Source organism: Lissotriton vulgaris, chromosome 12 (genome assembly GCF_964263255.1).
Source record: "Lissotriton vulgaris chromosome 12, aLisVul1.2, whole genome shotgun sequence".
Lineage (NCBI taxonomy): Eukaryota > Metazoa > Chordata > Amphibia > Caudata > Salamandridae > Lissotriton > Lissotriton vulgaris.
This window is the reverse complement of record NC_141700.1, coordinates 530,868,146-530,885,359: the sequence shown is the minus strand read 5'-3', so window position 1 is coordinate 530,885,359 and position 17,214 is coordinate 530,868,146. Positions and strand designations below refer to the sequence as shown.

At 44.6% G+C, this 17,214-nt stretch overlaps 1 protein-coding gene across 1 annotated transcript in view; it reads left to right on the top strand.

Annotated features, from left to right (window-relative positions):
- NTRK1 (neurotrophic receptor tyrosine kinase 1) overlaps positions 1-17,214 on the top strand; it is a 342,566-nt gene that overhangs the window by 248,242 nt on the left and 77,110 nt on the right. The window contains exon 11 of the mRNA XM_086945321.1: positions 1,086-1,188. Within this exon, the coding sequence (XP_086801447.1) occupies positions 1,086-1,188 (103 nt within the window). The remainder of the gene's footprint in view (positions 1-1,085; positions 1,189-17,214) is intronic.

Sequence of the window (17,214 nt, the reverse complement as noted above, 5' to 3'; positions counted from 1 at the left end):
GTGTGGAATGGACAACTAACACCAAATGAAGGCATTTGTGGGTGGAATTAAGCATTTAACAGCCTGTGTAGAGGGTGTTAACCTCAGCTAGTTCGATGAGTAGTTTACTGTAAGACTTGACTTAACTTTAACTGCAAGACCCAAAGTGCTCATCATTTAGTTCCAATCAATGGATACCTTTTGTATCGCTAAGAAGCTCAGCTATCCCGTTTGACTTATCCATCTACCAACTGCGCAAACGGATTGGTGTCACTACAACGCATGCTTTTACATCGCATGCCTTTACAACGCGGTTTTTACCACGCAGTCCATTACAACGCATAATGCTTTTAGGCGCTGGATAGTGAATTATTTAATTTACTATTCCAACTCCAGTCCCCGTGGATAGCAGGGAAGGTGTTGGATAGTAAATTAAATATATTCCCTATCCTAGAGCGCCCCCCAGCGCAATGCGTTGTAATGGTATGCGTTGTAATGGTTGCGATGTAATGGTTGTGCGTTGTAAAAAATGCGTTGTAAGTGATGTTCCCCGCGCAAACTAACGACTCCGGGAAAGTCTTTGGCGATTATACTGCTAAATATCGACCCCCAGAGTATCATGTACAAGGACATTGAGGACAGAATATCAAAGGATTTACTATTCCCAACTGAACATCTATAACTTGAAGATCCATGTGCCGCATTGAGTTATATAGAGAAAATCTAGACTTTCTTACCTGTCAATATGTTTATTTTGTCCTCCATATCAGTGCCAATGTGGTGAATACATTCTTTTGGCCATCAGCCCTGTTCCATGGTATGCTTAATGTTTTATTTCGGCTAGTAAGCAAGTACTAGAGTGCAGGTGGGTTTATACTCTAGCAGTCTAGGGGTTTCTCTGTTCCTTCGGCTGGGCAGTCTCTACTGCCACATATGGTGGTGTTCACATCTTACACATTTAGTGCCTTCCCTGCCCCCATCAGCTTGGCTTTTGATAGTTATTACAGTTGAAGCAATGCCGAGGCATATGTAAGAACTGATGTCAAATTGCAGATCTGCTGAATAAGCCAGTATGCCACGGTGCTGACAGGTTTCTGTGCCCACAGGTATCCGTGGCCGTGGGACTGGCTGTGTTCGCCTGCCTGTTCCTGTCGGTGATGCTGGTTGTGCTTAACAAGTGTGGAAGACATTCGAAATTTGGACATAACAGTAAGTAGCAAGTTGATCCTCCTCCCTTTCTCTCTCTCTCTATCTCAATCTCGCCCTCTCTCTCTTTCTCTCTCTCTCTCTCTCTCCCATATTTCTGTGTTCCTGGCTCATATCTTACTCCTCTCTCTCTTTTGCTGTCTCTTTCTTTCCTCTCACTCCGAACATTGCCTACCAATATCTCTACGTGCCTTGCTCTCACGTCCCCTTCTCCTCTCCTTCTTTCTTTCTTTTTCGCTCCTTCTTTCACGTCGCTCTAGCTGTTTCTGTCATTTTCTGAAACTCTCCTCTCTGACTGTCCCCCTTCCTCCGACCCTGAGGCTTCTCTATATCTCTTGTGCTATTTGGCCCTTCTGTCTCTCTCTTTCTCAGACGTTCTTTGTTTGTGCGTGTCTCATTCTCACTGTCTCTTTCATTCCCTCCCTCTTTGTCTTTCTCTATTTCGTTCTCTACTCTCTCTTTATTTCTCCATTTTCTGCCCACTTTTGTCTCTCATGTGCTCTCTACTCTCCTCCCGTCCCCTATCTCTCGCTCTCTGCTCTCTGTCCTGTCCTCCTCTTGTTTTTGTCTTTCTCTATCTGTTTTATCTCTCCCAAACTTGCTCTACCTATCTCTTTCTGACCCTGTTTCCTCCTGCTTTCTGTTTCCTTCGTGTCACACTCTCGTTCACTTACACTTCTTTACTGTAAGGTATTTGCCTTCCATTCCCATTTGTGAATTGCCAGGTGCTGTGCTGATGTATGGGGTGAGCTTCTTTCGTGATCCCGAGAGGGTTTGGTAAACATTTGTAGTAAGAGCCTTCGCCGAAGCTTTGTTCAGGCTTGATTTTCGAACACACAGACAAAGTTGTGACAAGTATACAAGCTCCACGCTTTGCTAGCTGTGAATGTCGTATACCTTGTATCACTTTGTTGGACGAAAAAATCGGAAATGTACTTTTTGCATTTTTACAAGCCTGATCCCTATAATTATTCCCTAGTGCCATATTTCAGGTTCCCTTCACCAGCATGAATCTCCACCGAGTCCTGTCCCTGGACGAGGGTAAATCCCATAGATGTCCCACAGCCGGGCAGGCTTCACACCAGACCCCAGTGCCTGGCCTAGATGCAGAGAGACGTCTTCTCCATCGAGTATCAAAGCACAAAAGCATCCATCCACATCGTTAAGGCCCGAGAATGTCAATGGTGGCCTCTCCCTGCTCATAATCCTACATGGGCCGCTCACATGTCTAAGGAGGATGTTGCCTCGGGTTAAGAATGCACTGTGAGGCAGCAATGCAAGCGAATGCTATAATATAACTCTCACAGTTTCGAGGCAGGGCTGGACTGGCCGTAGCGGGCACAAGGCGTTTCCCCGGTGAGCAGCCAGGGTGGGGGCCAGTTTGGGCCCCTGGTGGCCATTTTGTTTCAGGGGCCGGCAATATCGGCCACCTAACAAAATCGGCTCAAACCACCCCTAGCAAGCAGCTTAGCCGCACCCCCCTCTTTCTCCCGGGGCCGAGCAGTTTGCCAGGGAGGTTTCGGTTCCCAGTGTCGAAACACTAGCAAGAGGATACACCGCACGTTCCAGTTTATATTAAAGGGCCACATTTGAGACTCTTTGTCAGGGCTGCACTGAGAACCCAATGCAACCCTGACAAAATTTGTCAGACCTCCCCCGTACGGTGCATAGTGAACAACCGCAGCGAGCAAGCCTGATCACTGCCAGGAGGTTTGGAAGGCTTCTCCCCCCAAGAAAAATTGGGAAAAAATGGTGCATTCTACAATACATTTTTCATTATATATTCAATTGGATACTTTTTTAGATCATGGCCTTACTGTGCACCAGGATACAGCAATCTTTATTGGGGAACATCAATGATTCTGTCACTATCACTCTCCAACAGTGCCTCTCATCGCTCCATAGCCCCTCTCTCACATGTATTTCATTTTTTTTATAGTGCCTCTTATACCAGTGTAGGGTGTCGGAGCACTTTACATCACATTCAAATACAGAGACAATGAATAATACTTGTATAAATCAGTGTATAGAAAATGTTACATAAGGAAAAAGGGACTCCAAGGTGTAGTATTTACATGTCATTCCATAGCAGTAGGAATTTGTAAGAGTCCTTGGTCTGGGGAAGCACAAATTCAGGATTCAGAACGTAACACAGTGGTTAAGGCCAGTGGCGGCTGGCACAGTTTGGGTGTGGCGGAGTGCAGGGCGGGGGTAAAGAAAAAATTAAACCTACTCCTCGCTGGGTTTCTCCTCCGTCTCTCCTCCGTGTCTATCCTGGCCGGAACAGGAAGCGCCCAGGCTCCCATAAGCCAATCACTACGCTGCCATGCAGCAATGTGATTGGTCTGGGCCCTGAGGTTCGGTTCTCAGACGGGGACTGGGAGCCTAGGCACGTTCTCCACCCAGGTTGTACTGCATCTTGTGCGGAGAACATGCAAAGTGCGCATGACTGTTTGGCCAGCCCAAGACAACCGGCCAAACTCCTCCCCCTACTCTGAGAGCAGAGCAGCCCCTCCCAGCCCCGCAAAGCTGCAGCAGCAGAAAACAATAAAATGATAATAACAACTCCTTTCTATCAAATTTAGGATAATGAAAGACTGGGAAAAAAATATAACTTTCTAACGTAGATTACAATTGTGACTTATGATCTGCACAGTAACAAAAGGTTCTCTGGGACAAATGCAGGAACCCACTGAGATCTGCACATAAAACAATGTTTTGTGATCTGGATAGTACACGCTCTCTTCAGAAGTTTTTTTACCCTCTGTGCTACCTTAGATGAGTCAAAACTGCCACTAATCAAATCTCTGATCTACTTCCAGCAGGTACTTTAACCACCAGTGTTATGTTGGCACTTTTATTGTTGCCAGAAACCGGTCCTGGGAAGCTTGATTCCGGTCCAGGGAAGACATGGATTGGCAGTTCGGGCTGGACTGTTCCCATGAGGCACAGGTTCAGACTGATTTGCATATGGCCATGTCTGAACTGGGGTTGCGGAGTGAGCTAAAGAACGGTGATGGATTAAACCCAGATCAGTTGACTGGGGGTGAGTGTTTGTATTGTCAACACTCCGTCCATCATCCCCTTTGGTTTTTCTTTGGCTCTTTTATTGTTACCTGAAAACTGTTGGATATACAAGAAACGCTGCAGTGCTTTTAAAACTGCTGCACTGCCTCTAAACTGACCTCGGGTAACAAAAGCAGGCCCCCACTATACCAGCCTCCAAGGAAAACGCCCGATGCCCGGTATGGCCCGTCCGGCCTTGCTCTTTCTGCCTTAAGCTAAGGGGGAGGGGTGTCCCTTACCTAAAATTAGTAGCAAAGTACGTCCTCCTCTGACTTGAGATTTGCTTTCCATCGTCCGTTTGGTCTAGCCCGAACCGAAGACCGATTTACAGAGAATATTTTTACACCAGCAGACGCATCTCAGAAATGATCCATGCCAGTGCAAACAAATATGGTCCCAAGTCATGTTATTTGGAGCAAGTGTAGTGACAAACGCAGGTTCAGCATTTATCAGTATAGTACAAAGGTCAAATCACATGTTATTACCACAGTCCAGGGGAGATGTACATGGAGCGCATTCTAGATCTTCACTGCTTCACACTATGGACTATACAGCTAGTCAATTGTTCGTGTGGCTGGAGGCTTAGAATAAAGGAATTGCCGGACACCCGAGGCATTCCTGAGGTAGCTTTTTATTTTCTAGTCACAGGTAGGAAGTAAGAGTGTGTGAAGTTTAAGCTCACAAAATTGAGTAAAGATGGGGACCTTTAGCATTCACAATGGAGGGTAAAGTGTTCAACGTTCACCGATGTCCACAAGGCAAGACTTACTTTCTCTGGCAGCGATTCCCTACATCCAGAAGTTCCTCTCAGGAAGGGTGGGACACCAAGCTGTATGGAGTTACATTCCTAGTTTTGGAACTACCTCTCAAGGCTGCTCTGAGCACCAGAGGAGAAACTGTGAGGAGCCCGCTCGCAATCTGTTCCATGCCTACCAGAAGTTCTGACTTCAGAGCAAGACTTCCGAAGAGCCGAGAATGAGCCCAACACTGCGTGGGGATGAAACGGTGAGAGACGAGGAGGTTCCACGTGGCACAAAAAAATATTATTATTTTTTTTTTTTTTTATTGAAGTCCAAAAATGACAATACAATTAGCACAATACATCCATAACAAGAGTTTACCTTTAGGCATAAAATTAGAATTAAAAGAATAAATAAAGTAGTATACAAAAGCACTAAAAAAAGAAAGAAAATCAGGGCCAGAAACAAAAAAACAGACAGATACTATTAGCTAAAAAACATTTATGGTCGCGAAGCGTCTGTGTTTGCAACTTTTCAAACACCTAGTAGGGAGCAGCCAAAGCCCCAAACCCTTCCTTGTTTCCCGTGGCTTGGAATAGAGTGGGTCATGGGCTAGGGATTTGCTGCCCCCACCCTAGACTGTTTCATAAATATCTGCATGGTGCAAAGTCCTGAGACCTCCAAGGTTGAAGGAGAATAGCATCACAATACACAAAAAGGCAAAGCAAGGTTTGGTGCACCTTAAGCCAGCCGTGAAATACATTTCAGGTTTGATCTGCTGTTTTGTGAAGCTGTCAAACTGTTCACCTTGTGAAATGTATGAAGGCTGTCAGCTGTTCGAATCTTTGTCTTCAAGACCACATTCTCACAAGAAAAAAATGATATGAAGGTATTTTCCAGGAAAAGTCATATGCTAGAGAATTCTCTCTCTAAAAGTGAGTTTTGATGAATGTTTCTCAGTCTTTGTGAACTTCACGAAGCTTGCAATGTTTGGCCATGAAAGCCTTGAGAACTTCGCATATACCCCAACGCCAGTCAAAAAGCCTAGCGCCCTCTTGTCATGCGGTGTTGGTAAAAACGCAGCATAAGGTGGATCAAGCAACATCCTACCTGTGAGAGTGAATGATTTCTTCTCAACCCTCCTTTCATTGCTTATCTCTACCATAGCTTTATTCCCTCCTCCCTTTACTGCACTTCTCGTCACCCACTACACCTACTTTTATCTCCATTCGTTCATCCCCAGTAATAATTTACAATAATGCTTGGGGGGGGGGGGGGGGGCGAGGGTCGGAAATGGTATGTATCACCCACCTTCTGACCTCTCATGACACAGTTGATCCTTTGTCCCTCCCATAGCCCTTTAAGGGCATCCTTCTTGTTGCTGAGGGCCTAGTGGAGCAGCAAAGAGTGCAAACTACAGAGTGCAAGTATGGGCTTACACCCTATTACCTGCTCTTCTTTCGTCTGCGTTCATGACCTCTGAGACCAAGAGCAGCGAAGACAACGCTAGCGGTAGAAAGAGCAAAGCAGTGCGCGGCACTCGCTGACCCTGGCTCCACCGCTTTGTCACCCATGCTCAATGATGTGATCTTCAATTAAATGCTCATTCGACCATTACTTGCGCTACTCATGATTATAGATGCAGACAGTCTACGATGGTTAATTTGCCCATAAGGATCTTCCTTGCAAGGCAGGCGACTGTCCATAGACAAGCGGTGCCCCGGAATGCCTGCGTATACAGAGCTCTCCCAGTTAAACATGCAGGTCATGATGCTCCGCTATTGGGAGCTCTCTGGGGGGCAATAAAACATGCTCAAATGAATTAGATCCAATAACTTGGATTTATTAAATCATATTTATTGACTGGCTGAACATCTAGAACAGAAGGGCGAAGCAGAGGTCACATTGAATGGCCCACAGGACCTTAGCAGTGGTCCAGTTAATGGGAGCCGGGTTTGGTATGAGAAAACAATCTGTCACACCATTCTCTCAGCCCCAACTACTCTTATATTCCTTTTGATGATCTTAAGCACTCAACGCTGTCTCACTCCCATAGATTGCCTGTTGTGCTTCCGGTGCCCTTCTGGTGCTTTAGACATGGTCTTCCTCACACTTTATCTGGCCTCTTGGTTGACCCATGAGCTCCTGCGTCGCAGTATAAACCATGATAAAGAGAATTACAGCTGAAGAGTTTTACTTCGCTAAGTTTTTAGATGCCCTATCGTAAGACTGCAACATTATTCAACAATATGCTTTGCCTTCATCTTGCTACTATGAATGTTATGAGCCCATTCACACAATCTGTTTTACATCCTGAACCAGCTGCATCCACACCCTGCACCATCCCTTGCCACCCTTGCTGGGACATTTTCTGAGGTGATGGCAGAAGGGTTGTAGTCAGCGGCGATTCCCTGCTTCAGGAAGTTAGATCTATGGGATATTTGGGAGCACAAAATGTCATCCACGGTGGGCCAGAGCATTAAACTTAGCATCTGCGGATAAAGAGAAGTCGGGAATATTTGCCCGTCTTTGCCAACGTCAAAATTTACGAAGTATATCCAAGCGCATGAGCAAGTACAAACTTCAGTCATCCTTTGCTTGTCTTTGCCTTGAGCTTAATTTCCCAACTTTCTCTCAGTGCACGAGCAAAGTATAAACTTCGCCCACAACTAAGTTTTAGTGCTAATAGTAAGTGCACATATTTTAAATGAATAGGCAATGTGTAAGCATACCCCAAAGTTGCGACTTTTCAGACACTTCAAGGCGAAGGAGCACTACAGAAAGTGGGCGGCACTCCTGATCTGTCACACTCTTGGTTCTTGCACTCTGTGTAAAGTCATAGGAAGCTCTGGGTTTACACCTGAGCCTCGGCTAAGACTGTCCGTGTAAACCTTCTAACCAGGCAGCCCATCTGCCACTTGGTCTCTAGGTCACAGTGGCACTTACCAAGACCTATTTAGGTAAGGTTGATAGTAGTTTTCCCATCCCGGACTGACGTGAGGCATGGTGGTCCCCGCTACAGAAAAACACATAATGACCGCCCAAATGCTTTATGGTCATTCGTCTTTCACTTGAATTAATAAACAACCTTTAAATCGCCATTGAAGAACAGAGCTCCATATGGGCCGGGCAGGGTTTTCTTTAAGTATAGTGAATGGTCTTCTGTCAGAGGAGTGGAGGCTGTAGCTGTTGACCTGGCGGGCAGGTAGCGGTCTAAATATCCCTGTTTGTGAGTGGCCAACTGCATTCCCAGTGGTCTCCCCCGCGTTGCTTGCTTTCCTGGTGTTACCCTTATTCCAGTCCCTAACCAGAAACTTATTACTGCAGAATACCCAATATGCTGGTGGAATTTCCAGAGAACTAAGGGCCATATGTATCAAGCCTTTTTCCCGTTTGCAAACAGGCATATTCTCAGAATTTGCCCGTTTGCGAATGGGAAAAAGCCTTTTGGGATGTATCATCCCAAAAGGCCATTGCAAAAAAAGAGAATCGCAAAATTTGCGATTCTCTATTTTGCGAATGCAATTAAGGAATTGCAAATTGCGATTACTTAAATGCAATTCTGGAAGCACCTGAAATTTGTTATTTGGCCTTAAGGAATTACAAATTACCACCAACTTCAAGTTGGTGGTAATTTGCGATTTTCTTTCAAAAAGCACTTTTTTGATTTTTTTAAAGTGCAATATGTCGCACATACATGCCCTTAGGGCATGTATGTACGCAAAATGTGCACACATGCATATTTCAGGAGTGGAACAGGGTGTCCTTTTGGCATCCCTGCCACCTTGAAATTGCATTCTCAATTTGCGATTCTCTAATTGGTAATTGCAAATTGAGAATGTCTTCCCATTCATTCCTATGGGCCTCCTAGCCCATGGGAATGAATGGGAAGGTATTCCTTATTTGCGAATCTCAATTTGTGATTCGCAAATAAGAAATATGTAGAATTCACAAATTTTTAGCAAATCCTAAATACATTGAATTTTGCGATTCTCTAATTGCGATTCGCTAAAAATCGCAATTTGAGAATCGCAAAACTCTTTTTTGCTACATATGGGCCCTTGTTCCTTTGAAAGTGTATGTGTCCGCGCACACTGAGTCTTTGAATCAGGGTCTGATATTTGCTCTTGCACGTAACACTTTTTGCACCCTTGGAAAAACATCAGTGTACATGGAGTATGAAGGCACAACAAAGCCCTCCCATTGAGAATCCTTCTTTATGCCTCAACTCAACATCACATATATGTAAAAACATAACCCAACTTATCGACATTGATCTTGATGAAGCGGGCACATGTAGGTAAAAGTCTCTTGCGCGTATTGGAACGCCCACCGCCAAGGTCACGCGGAAGGGGTGGAGGGCAGGGCTGGCTTTCCAATAATGCACATTTGATTTTATGCTAGCCCAAATCCCTAGGATCAATCATTGAAAGTGCCCTTTCGGTGAACCACCGGCCCAGACATGGAACTCTGGAGTGGTTTTCCATGGCGACTTGGCAACCTGAGCTGATGTGTGTGTTGTTTTTCCAGAGTATGAAAGAAAATCAATAGGGAGGGTGGGTGATGGGATGAGGTCAGAGACTGACAGACACAGGAAGAAAGGAGTGGAAACAAAAGGTTATAAGGTCAGAAACGTATGCCCCTACAAGAACAAACAGTTTAACAGGGCGAGGCTTATGCACCCACACTGAAAGGTGAATATTCAGCTTAGTGTTTTAATATCTGCTGTGAATATTTATGAGGTAAATGTACCTGTAATGACATTCAGTGGAGACTGTTTGCACACTGGCCGCGCATTCTATGAGCCGGACTTTATTTTAGTGGTTACTGGATCAGAAGCCTGTCTCTGCTATTTAATGATTTGTAGTCAAACAATTTAAACACTGTGGTTAATAAAAAGTTGATAGGGTATTTTTTTGGCAAAAGTCGAGAATGAATTGTAAAACCTGCAGAAAAAAAACAGCGAAGTTTCACGCACGTTTAGCTTTCACGTGAAAATGAGTGTGTTGTACTTAAGTGGCATTTGTGTTGAATCACACTTGAGGAAAATGTAAGCAAGTTACCCACCTCTATATGAAATGCTCATGAGTTACCAGCGCAACAAGGTTCTGGAGCGCTGGCAACAAAAAGGCTGAGCAAGTTATCTCTCATGTACAAGATGTCCATGGGTTACCAGCAGGATACATAGTTCTCGAAGGAAAAATCTAAACGAGGCATGCACTTAAGCACAATCTTTTTTAACCAACTAACACTTGTAAGCAAAAAAACCTACGCGAGTGTGTAGGGTTAGAAAAAGCATGAATCTCTGAGGTTAGGGGTGTACTGTTGAAGTTCCCGATTATAGACCCATGAGATGGGTCAATAGTAGGGAACTTCACCAGTGTACACTTGTGTCATGAGATCCTTGTGTAGCCCGAAACACAATGCACCCTTCCTTCACAGGTGATGCATCATTATCTACGACTATCCACTTAATACAGTGAAACGCCTCTATTGTGACTATTTCCAAACAATTAAGGCACAAGGCATTAGTATAATAATGTTGGGCAGATCGAGCCCTACATTTTAGGTCTCACCTGCGACAGCAAATGCACTAGTGCATGATCTCTATCTCGTGAAAGATATTGTTTTCGACAAGGGACTTGGAGCCCACCCATTTCTTAACATGCGTGAGTTTCATTGTCACTGTCATTTGCTGCCCCCTAGTTGGACAGCACATGCCAGCTGCACTTCCTCTTCTATCGCTTGAGCATGGACCAAGTACTGATTGCGTTATCTTGATTAGAGTCCTTCCACTGCTGGTGCTGTGCTTGAGGTACTATTTTTTTTCTAGCTAGCGCAGTCATCCTTGTTGCTTTTTCCCTCCCATGCCCCAGTTGTCTGTTTGGCTTCTTCCCTTCCACCACCCTCTGGTGGTCCGTGTTGCTGCTTCCCTCCCTCCCTCCCACCCTCCCGTTGTCCATGTTGCTTCTTCCCTCACAGCGCCCATTCTCTTGTCGTCCATGTTGCTTCTTCCCTTCCCACCGCTCCACCCTCCTGTTGTCCGTGTCGCTTCTCCCCTCCCAAGGGGGAGGCAAGGAGCAAATGGTGTGACCCTAGACCCTAAGAATCAGCGATTCTTGCCAGCCCCTTAGAAGACCGGACCCGTCTCTCCGCTGCCATATCCCAGGCATTAGCTGGTTTGAGACGGATGAACCCGCCCGTCTCTGAGTTTACAGTGACTCACTATCACTGATTCTTTCAACCCAGACCCCAGACGCCGGGTCAGAAATATCACTGGCTATATGGACTGTTACCCCATTTGTGCTTACAGCCCTGAAGAGTCACGGGCTCCTTGCCTGCTTGACGAAACACGTGTCGGCTGGTCATTTGCTTTTGAAGTTACCTTTCAACAAAGGAAGGTCAAATACAATCCTTTGAAGAACAAGACGACTTTCTATTGTGTCCACTTTGTTTCATTTACTACCTTTTGTGTTCTTTTGATTAAGCATGATACGTGTATACACCTCGCTTAACGTGTGCACAGCATTCTTGTCTTGAAATAAAGATATTTGCCTATGGTCACACCATTTGCACAAATAGAGATTTAAGCCGAGGTTTCCTAGTTATTCTGCAACATTCCTTTATTTGGTTTTCCAGAGCATGTACCATTATCACATAAAGTGAAAGAGCAGAGGCCTTGTATCAGCTCAACTAAACCACATCATTCTACAGTACACTCACCCAGAACCTTAACACGGTGGCACCATTCCAGCCACACAATTGAGCTTTGCCAGTTGCTTGATGTTCTATTAGAGTATCCCCTGCTACATTTACCATAGTCTTAATGGAACCTGCATCCATCATGCGTGTGTATATCAATCTGCAGATACAAATAGGTGGTGTAAACGTCTTTGCCCCACCTTTATGCTCTAAGCCCTTGTATATTAATTGTGTTTCCCTCCAACCTCTTTTGATTTCTCACTCCCTTTCAGAGTAGGTATTTTAAGGAAAGGTTAATGTTAGGAGAGAATTATAGGAGTTTGTCTGCTGGCAATACTCTTTTCATGACTGTGTCAAAGAAACAAAATGAGTTATTGAGACTGAGTAGAAGATTTTACTCGGACCTTGAATAATTGGGACCAAATCTCATTGAATTTCTCCACCTATCCAATCTGTCTTTGTATGATTCTCTCAAATGTAAATATCCCGCACATCTCAGTGAATCAATTATAATGCAGTGGTGTTTTGGCTGATTTCCAATGTCGAAAATGGCCTGTAGACATCTCCAACAAATTGCGGATAGGTTGAATTTTGCGTTGTAGTGTCTGGAGGTGATTGTGTACCAGTCAGAGCATCTCATAATAACTGAATTTCAGTCCGGCTTCCATAAGGCTTTTGTCATGATATTCTTGGAGGTCAATCTAGTTCTTCGCTATTTGTGGGACATGTTTTGTTTTCAAAATTGTCTCAATTCTTATTATAGTTTATCTGAAAAGAGATGTTGAATAATTATTGGGTAAAGACAGTAATAAATGGGGTTGTTGGTTGGCTGGGATGTGAGCTCCGGTCAATCAGCAGCCACAATTCTTGTCAGTATAAGGTACAAGCCAGGCCTAAATTCAGGAGCGGTCAGTGCAGGTAATAGTGGTGGGGCAGGAGGGGGAGTCGACAGGCAACGAAGAGGTAAAATCAAAATAAAAAAAAGCAAACCACTTACCTAGCGCTTACCGCATCGCGGAAATGCGGCGAGCGCAAGGTAAGTGGTTTTCTTTTTTTTTAATTTTGTTTTCCCTCATTGTGGTATGTAGACTCCCCATCGCCCTCCGCCCCAACACCCCACTGCTCTTACCTGCACTGGCCACTCCTGACAAAATTACCAGTCAGGCTTAACTTAGAGGCAATGCGTAAAGTATTTGTGCAACACGTCAAAGAAATAGAAAGTGAAGAAAAAAAACAAGAAAATCCTGCAGCAGGCTAAATATAGAGCTTTCTTTAATAAATAAAACAAGACCAAAATGACAAAAATCCGATAAGTAGAAACAGAGCTCTGCAGTTTTAAAGATTTTAGGGAAAATAGTGCCAAAAATTGCAAAACTGCTACTGTGAATATCAGCCCGCACTGGACTGGGACAAAGTCGCAAGTATGGGCTGACTGCTATGGAGTGCAGGCCCGTTACAGGAACCCAGTAAGGCCCGCTGAACAAAGTACTTGAAATCCTGGTTTTCAGAGTTTTGTGAGGATCCTCGTTGAAGATCTATTGTAGAGTTGAAGCGATGCATCGGTTCTGAGGTGTGGCAAGGCTGCGAAAGGAGGCCCTTCGTCGTCATGGAGGAACCTGTCCTTGAGGATTTGTGATGGAAAGTCCGGGATAAAAGATGCATCATTCAGTTGTAGCGATGCGTTTGTTTCGAGGAACTGCGAGTTTGCGATGCAGAGTCCAGCATCGTCATCATGGCTGCCGCTGAGGGATGCGAGGGTCTGCGCTGAGGATGCGTTGCACAGTGGCGGTTCTAAAGAGGTTGCAGAGGCAATGCGAGTCTTTGGACAGTTCCAATGTATACAGCAGTGAAAATGGATCTGTTCTGCTCAGGGTTGCGTCATGCAGCAGAGGAGATTTGTTGGTTTCCTAGGATCCATAGAGGCTGGCAGAGCAACTTATACCCACTTCCAAGGATCCAGGACTAGGGTGGCACCACTTGACGTAACCAACTCACGGACGGCAGGGTCCAGGTGCTGGCTTCAAGGTTGTTGGAGTCTTCTGTCCCTGAGGCTCAAGCCAGGAGGCCAGACAATTAGCCCTTGGAGTCTCTTTGAGGACCAGGGTTCAGCTGATACAGGCCCTGTTCTTCTCACTCAGGCAAAGAAGCAGCAGGTCAGCACAGCAGGGCACAGTTCCTTCAGACCAGCAGTCCAGCAGACTGGCAGTTCTTTCGGCAGCACAGCAGTCTTTCTTCTTGACAGATTATCCACAAGGCCGAGAGTTTACTGGAAAGCTGGTGTCTGAGGTCCAGGATCTATACCCAGTTTTGCCTTTAAAGTAGGGAGAAGCTTCTAGGGGCGCACCTTTGATGTGCACAAGAGCCCTGACATCCCTGCCCTGGCTGCAGACTAACTACAGGGGTATACAGCCCTTTGTTTGGAGGCAGGACACAGCCTATTCAAGTGTAAGTGCGACTGTGCCCCGCTCCTCCCTCCCAACCTGCCAGTGATGACCCATCCAGGCACACCTATGCTCCCTATTGTGTGCGGGTACATAGGAGGAATACACAAAGCCCAGTGGTCAACTACACCCATTCAAGTGACCCAGAGACAGGTTGCAGGCAATAAATAGAAAAGGCACGAAAACCCCAACTTTCTAAAAGCAGCATTCTCAACATTGTATTTTAAAATTCAACTTCACCAGTGAGTTAGGATTTTTCATTAAAATTCCAAAGACATAAAACATGAACTGCTCACCTGCACCCATTTGGAAATTACAGCTCATTACATGTAATTAGATACCTCTAATGTTATCCTGTGGGAGAGTTAGGCCTCGTAGTAGAGAAAAACTAATTTCAGAGTTTTTCACTACCGGGACATATATAACTTAAAGGCCTTCATTTTAAATACATTGCACCCTGCCCACCGGACTGTTCAGGCCTACCCTAGGGGTGATTTATATGTTCTAATAATGAAGGCTTGATCCTGGCAAAAGGTTTATCTTGCCAGGTCGAAATGGCAGTTTAAAACTGAACACACAGGCTGCAATGACAGGCCTTAGCATGTTTAAAGTGCTACTTAAGTGGGTATCACAATCAGTGCTAAAGGCCCACTAGTAGCATTTAATTTGCAGGCCCTGGACACAGGTAGGGCCATTTTACTAGGGATGTACAAGTAAATTAAATGTCAATTTGGTATAGGCTAATTCTACCATGTTTTAAGTAGAGAGCACAAGCACTTTAGCGCTGGTTAGCAGTGATAAAGTGTGCAGATCTAGAAGGCCAGTAGAAACGAAGCCAGCAAACAGAAGGCTTGAAAGCAAAGAGTTAAGGGGGAGGGGGACCACTGCAGGATGCCATGTTTAACAAAGGCCAAATACGACCCCTCTATTTTGGGCCCAGATTTGAATGTATGTACAATTCATTGAAGGGGGATACTGACAGGTTTTCGACCAAGTGTGCACTGCAGCTAATGTAAGAGTGTATCTTTTTCCATCCTTGTACTTAGTCTAGGATATAGTCTGTATCTTGGTCTTAAAACATGTGGATGTCTCTTTACCCATAAAGTTGTCTGGGCTTTGAATATCATCTCTCTTCCACATGTCACTGATGATCGTGCAGCCTGCTATCAAAAGTCTAACATTATTACACAGTGGTGCCAATGTATGGATTAGGAGATGTTTTTTTAGTTTTATGTGTACAAATTTCAACACCATCATAGTGAATGAAATGATCTTGTTTGATGGTGGCTTTTGGTCGCAGATGCTTGGTACAATGCTGCTAGACCAGTCAGTTGTGACAGTAAGAGCAGCACCAAGTGAGTCCTGCAGGAGATAGATTGTGCATCATGGGAAAATTATAGCACACATGACAGAGATGGGACAGCCAATAGGATTCTCTGTAAGGCAGTCTCAAGCTACCTCCATGAGTATATGCGCGCAGTTTCTATCCTTTCAGGTGGGCTATCATTATTCTCTATGGGCCAGATGTACCACCAGATTTAGCATGAGCAAACGGGTTTGCGACCCGTTTGCGCATGCTAAATCTGATATGGCCATGCACAAACACTATTTGGTGAGTGGCAAAAACAATGTGCAGCTCTCAAAATAGTGTTTTGCGACTTGCTATTTGGAAGGGGTGTTCCCTCCCTAATAGTGACTCACAAGCCATGTACGAATGTTTTGCAACCGCAATTGTGTTCGCAAAACACTCGCAAATTACCGTTGTCTTCAAGAGGGTGGTAATGCAGTTGCAAATGGGAAGAGGTCCCCAGGTGACCCCTTCCCCTTTGCAAATGCAGGGGGAAATATTTTTTAGGGGCAGGCAGTGGTCCCAAGGACCACTACCTGCCCTTAAAAAATTAAACGAAAACGCAATTTTTTTTTTTTAAATGTAGCCCGTTTTCTTTTGAGGAAAACGGGCTGCATTTTTTAGAAACAGCTTCATTTAAAAGCAGTCCTAGACATGGAGGTCTAGTGAGCCCTGCAGGCCACCATCCCTAGGATGGGCAGCCATTCCCAATGGGGTCGCAAATTGCGAGTGCCTCATTAATTTTCATGAGGCTGGAATTTGGCGACCCCATTAGGAATCGCAATCAGTGTTTCTGACACTGTCGTACATTGCAAATTGCGACTCGAAATTTGCGACTCGCAATCAAGCGCAAATTGTGGGTCGCAATTTACACTGGTCGTACATCTGGCCCCAAATGAATGATGTGATATTTTTGTCGATTTGAGCGAATGCTTTCTTTTAAAAAAAGATGGGGAGCATACCAAATAGGCAATTAGAGTGAGAGTCAAGAGTTATTTTGATGATTTTGTACTCTACCTCCTGTCGGGGATAGGCATACAGGAGCAGTAGTATTGGGATCAGTTGACGTGAGAAGTATGTCATCTGTGTAAAGAAGTGATTTTGATTCTCCTACTCGGGTGCATATGCCTTTGACTTTTGTTTACTGCCTGGTTGCTGCTGAGTGGCTCTAGTGCCAGGGGAAATAGAAGGGGTGAAGAGGGCAACCCTGTCTAGCACCTTTTTCAATTGAAAACAAGTTAGACATTAAGCCGAGTCATCTTCATGTTCATTTAAAGCAGATGTATTTGGTAATAAAGTTCTAACCCAGGCTGGACTTTTCAAGAGTCTTGAACAAATATTACCACTCAAATCAATTGACAACTTTCCTTTTATTGAGTGATACGGTTATTCTTGCTTCCATTGAGTTTCTTGTGAGCCACAGTAGGTTTGGGAGTGTTCAAAAGTGGTTTCTTGGGATTTCCATGGAATTCACCTAACTTGTGATTTATGGATAAAACTGGTTCATAATTTCTTTGGTCTGCTAGCTAGAATTGTGGCAAAGGTTTTCATTAGCTTATTATTAGAGAATTACATTTGTAATTGTCACAGGGCAGTAGAACTTTACTATGTCTCGGGATTATGTAGATTAAAGCATTATTGGAGAGTGATGACAGCGTTCCTTTATTAGAGATGGTTTGTCTGATTTGCAGGATTCTGCTGATGTGTAAATTCACCTGGTGTTTTATTGTGA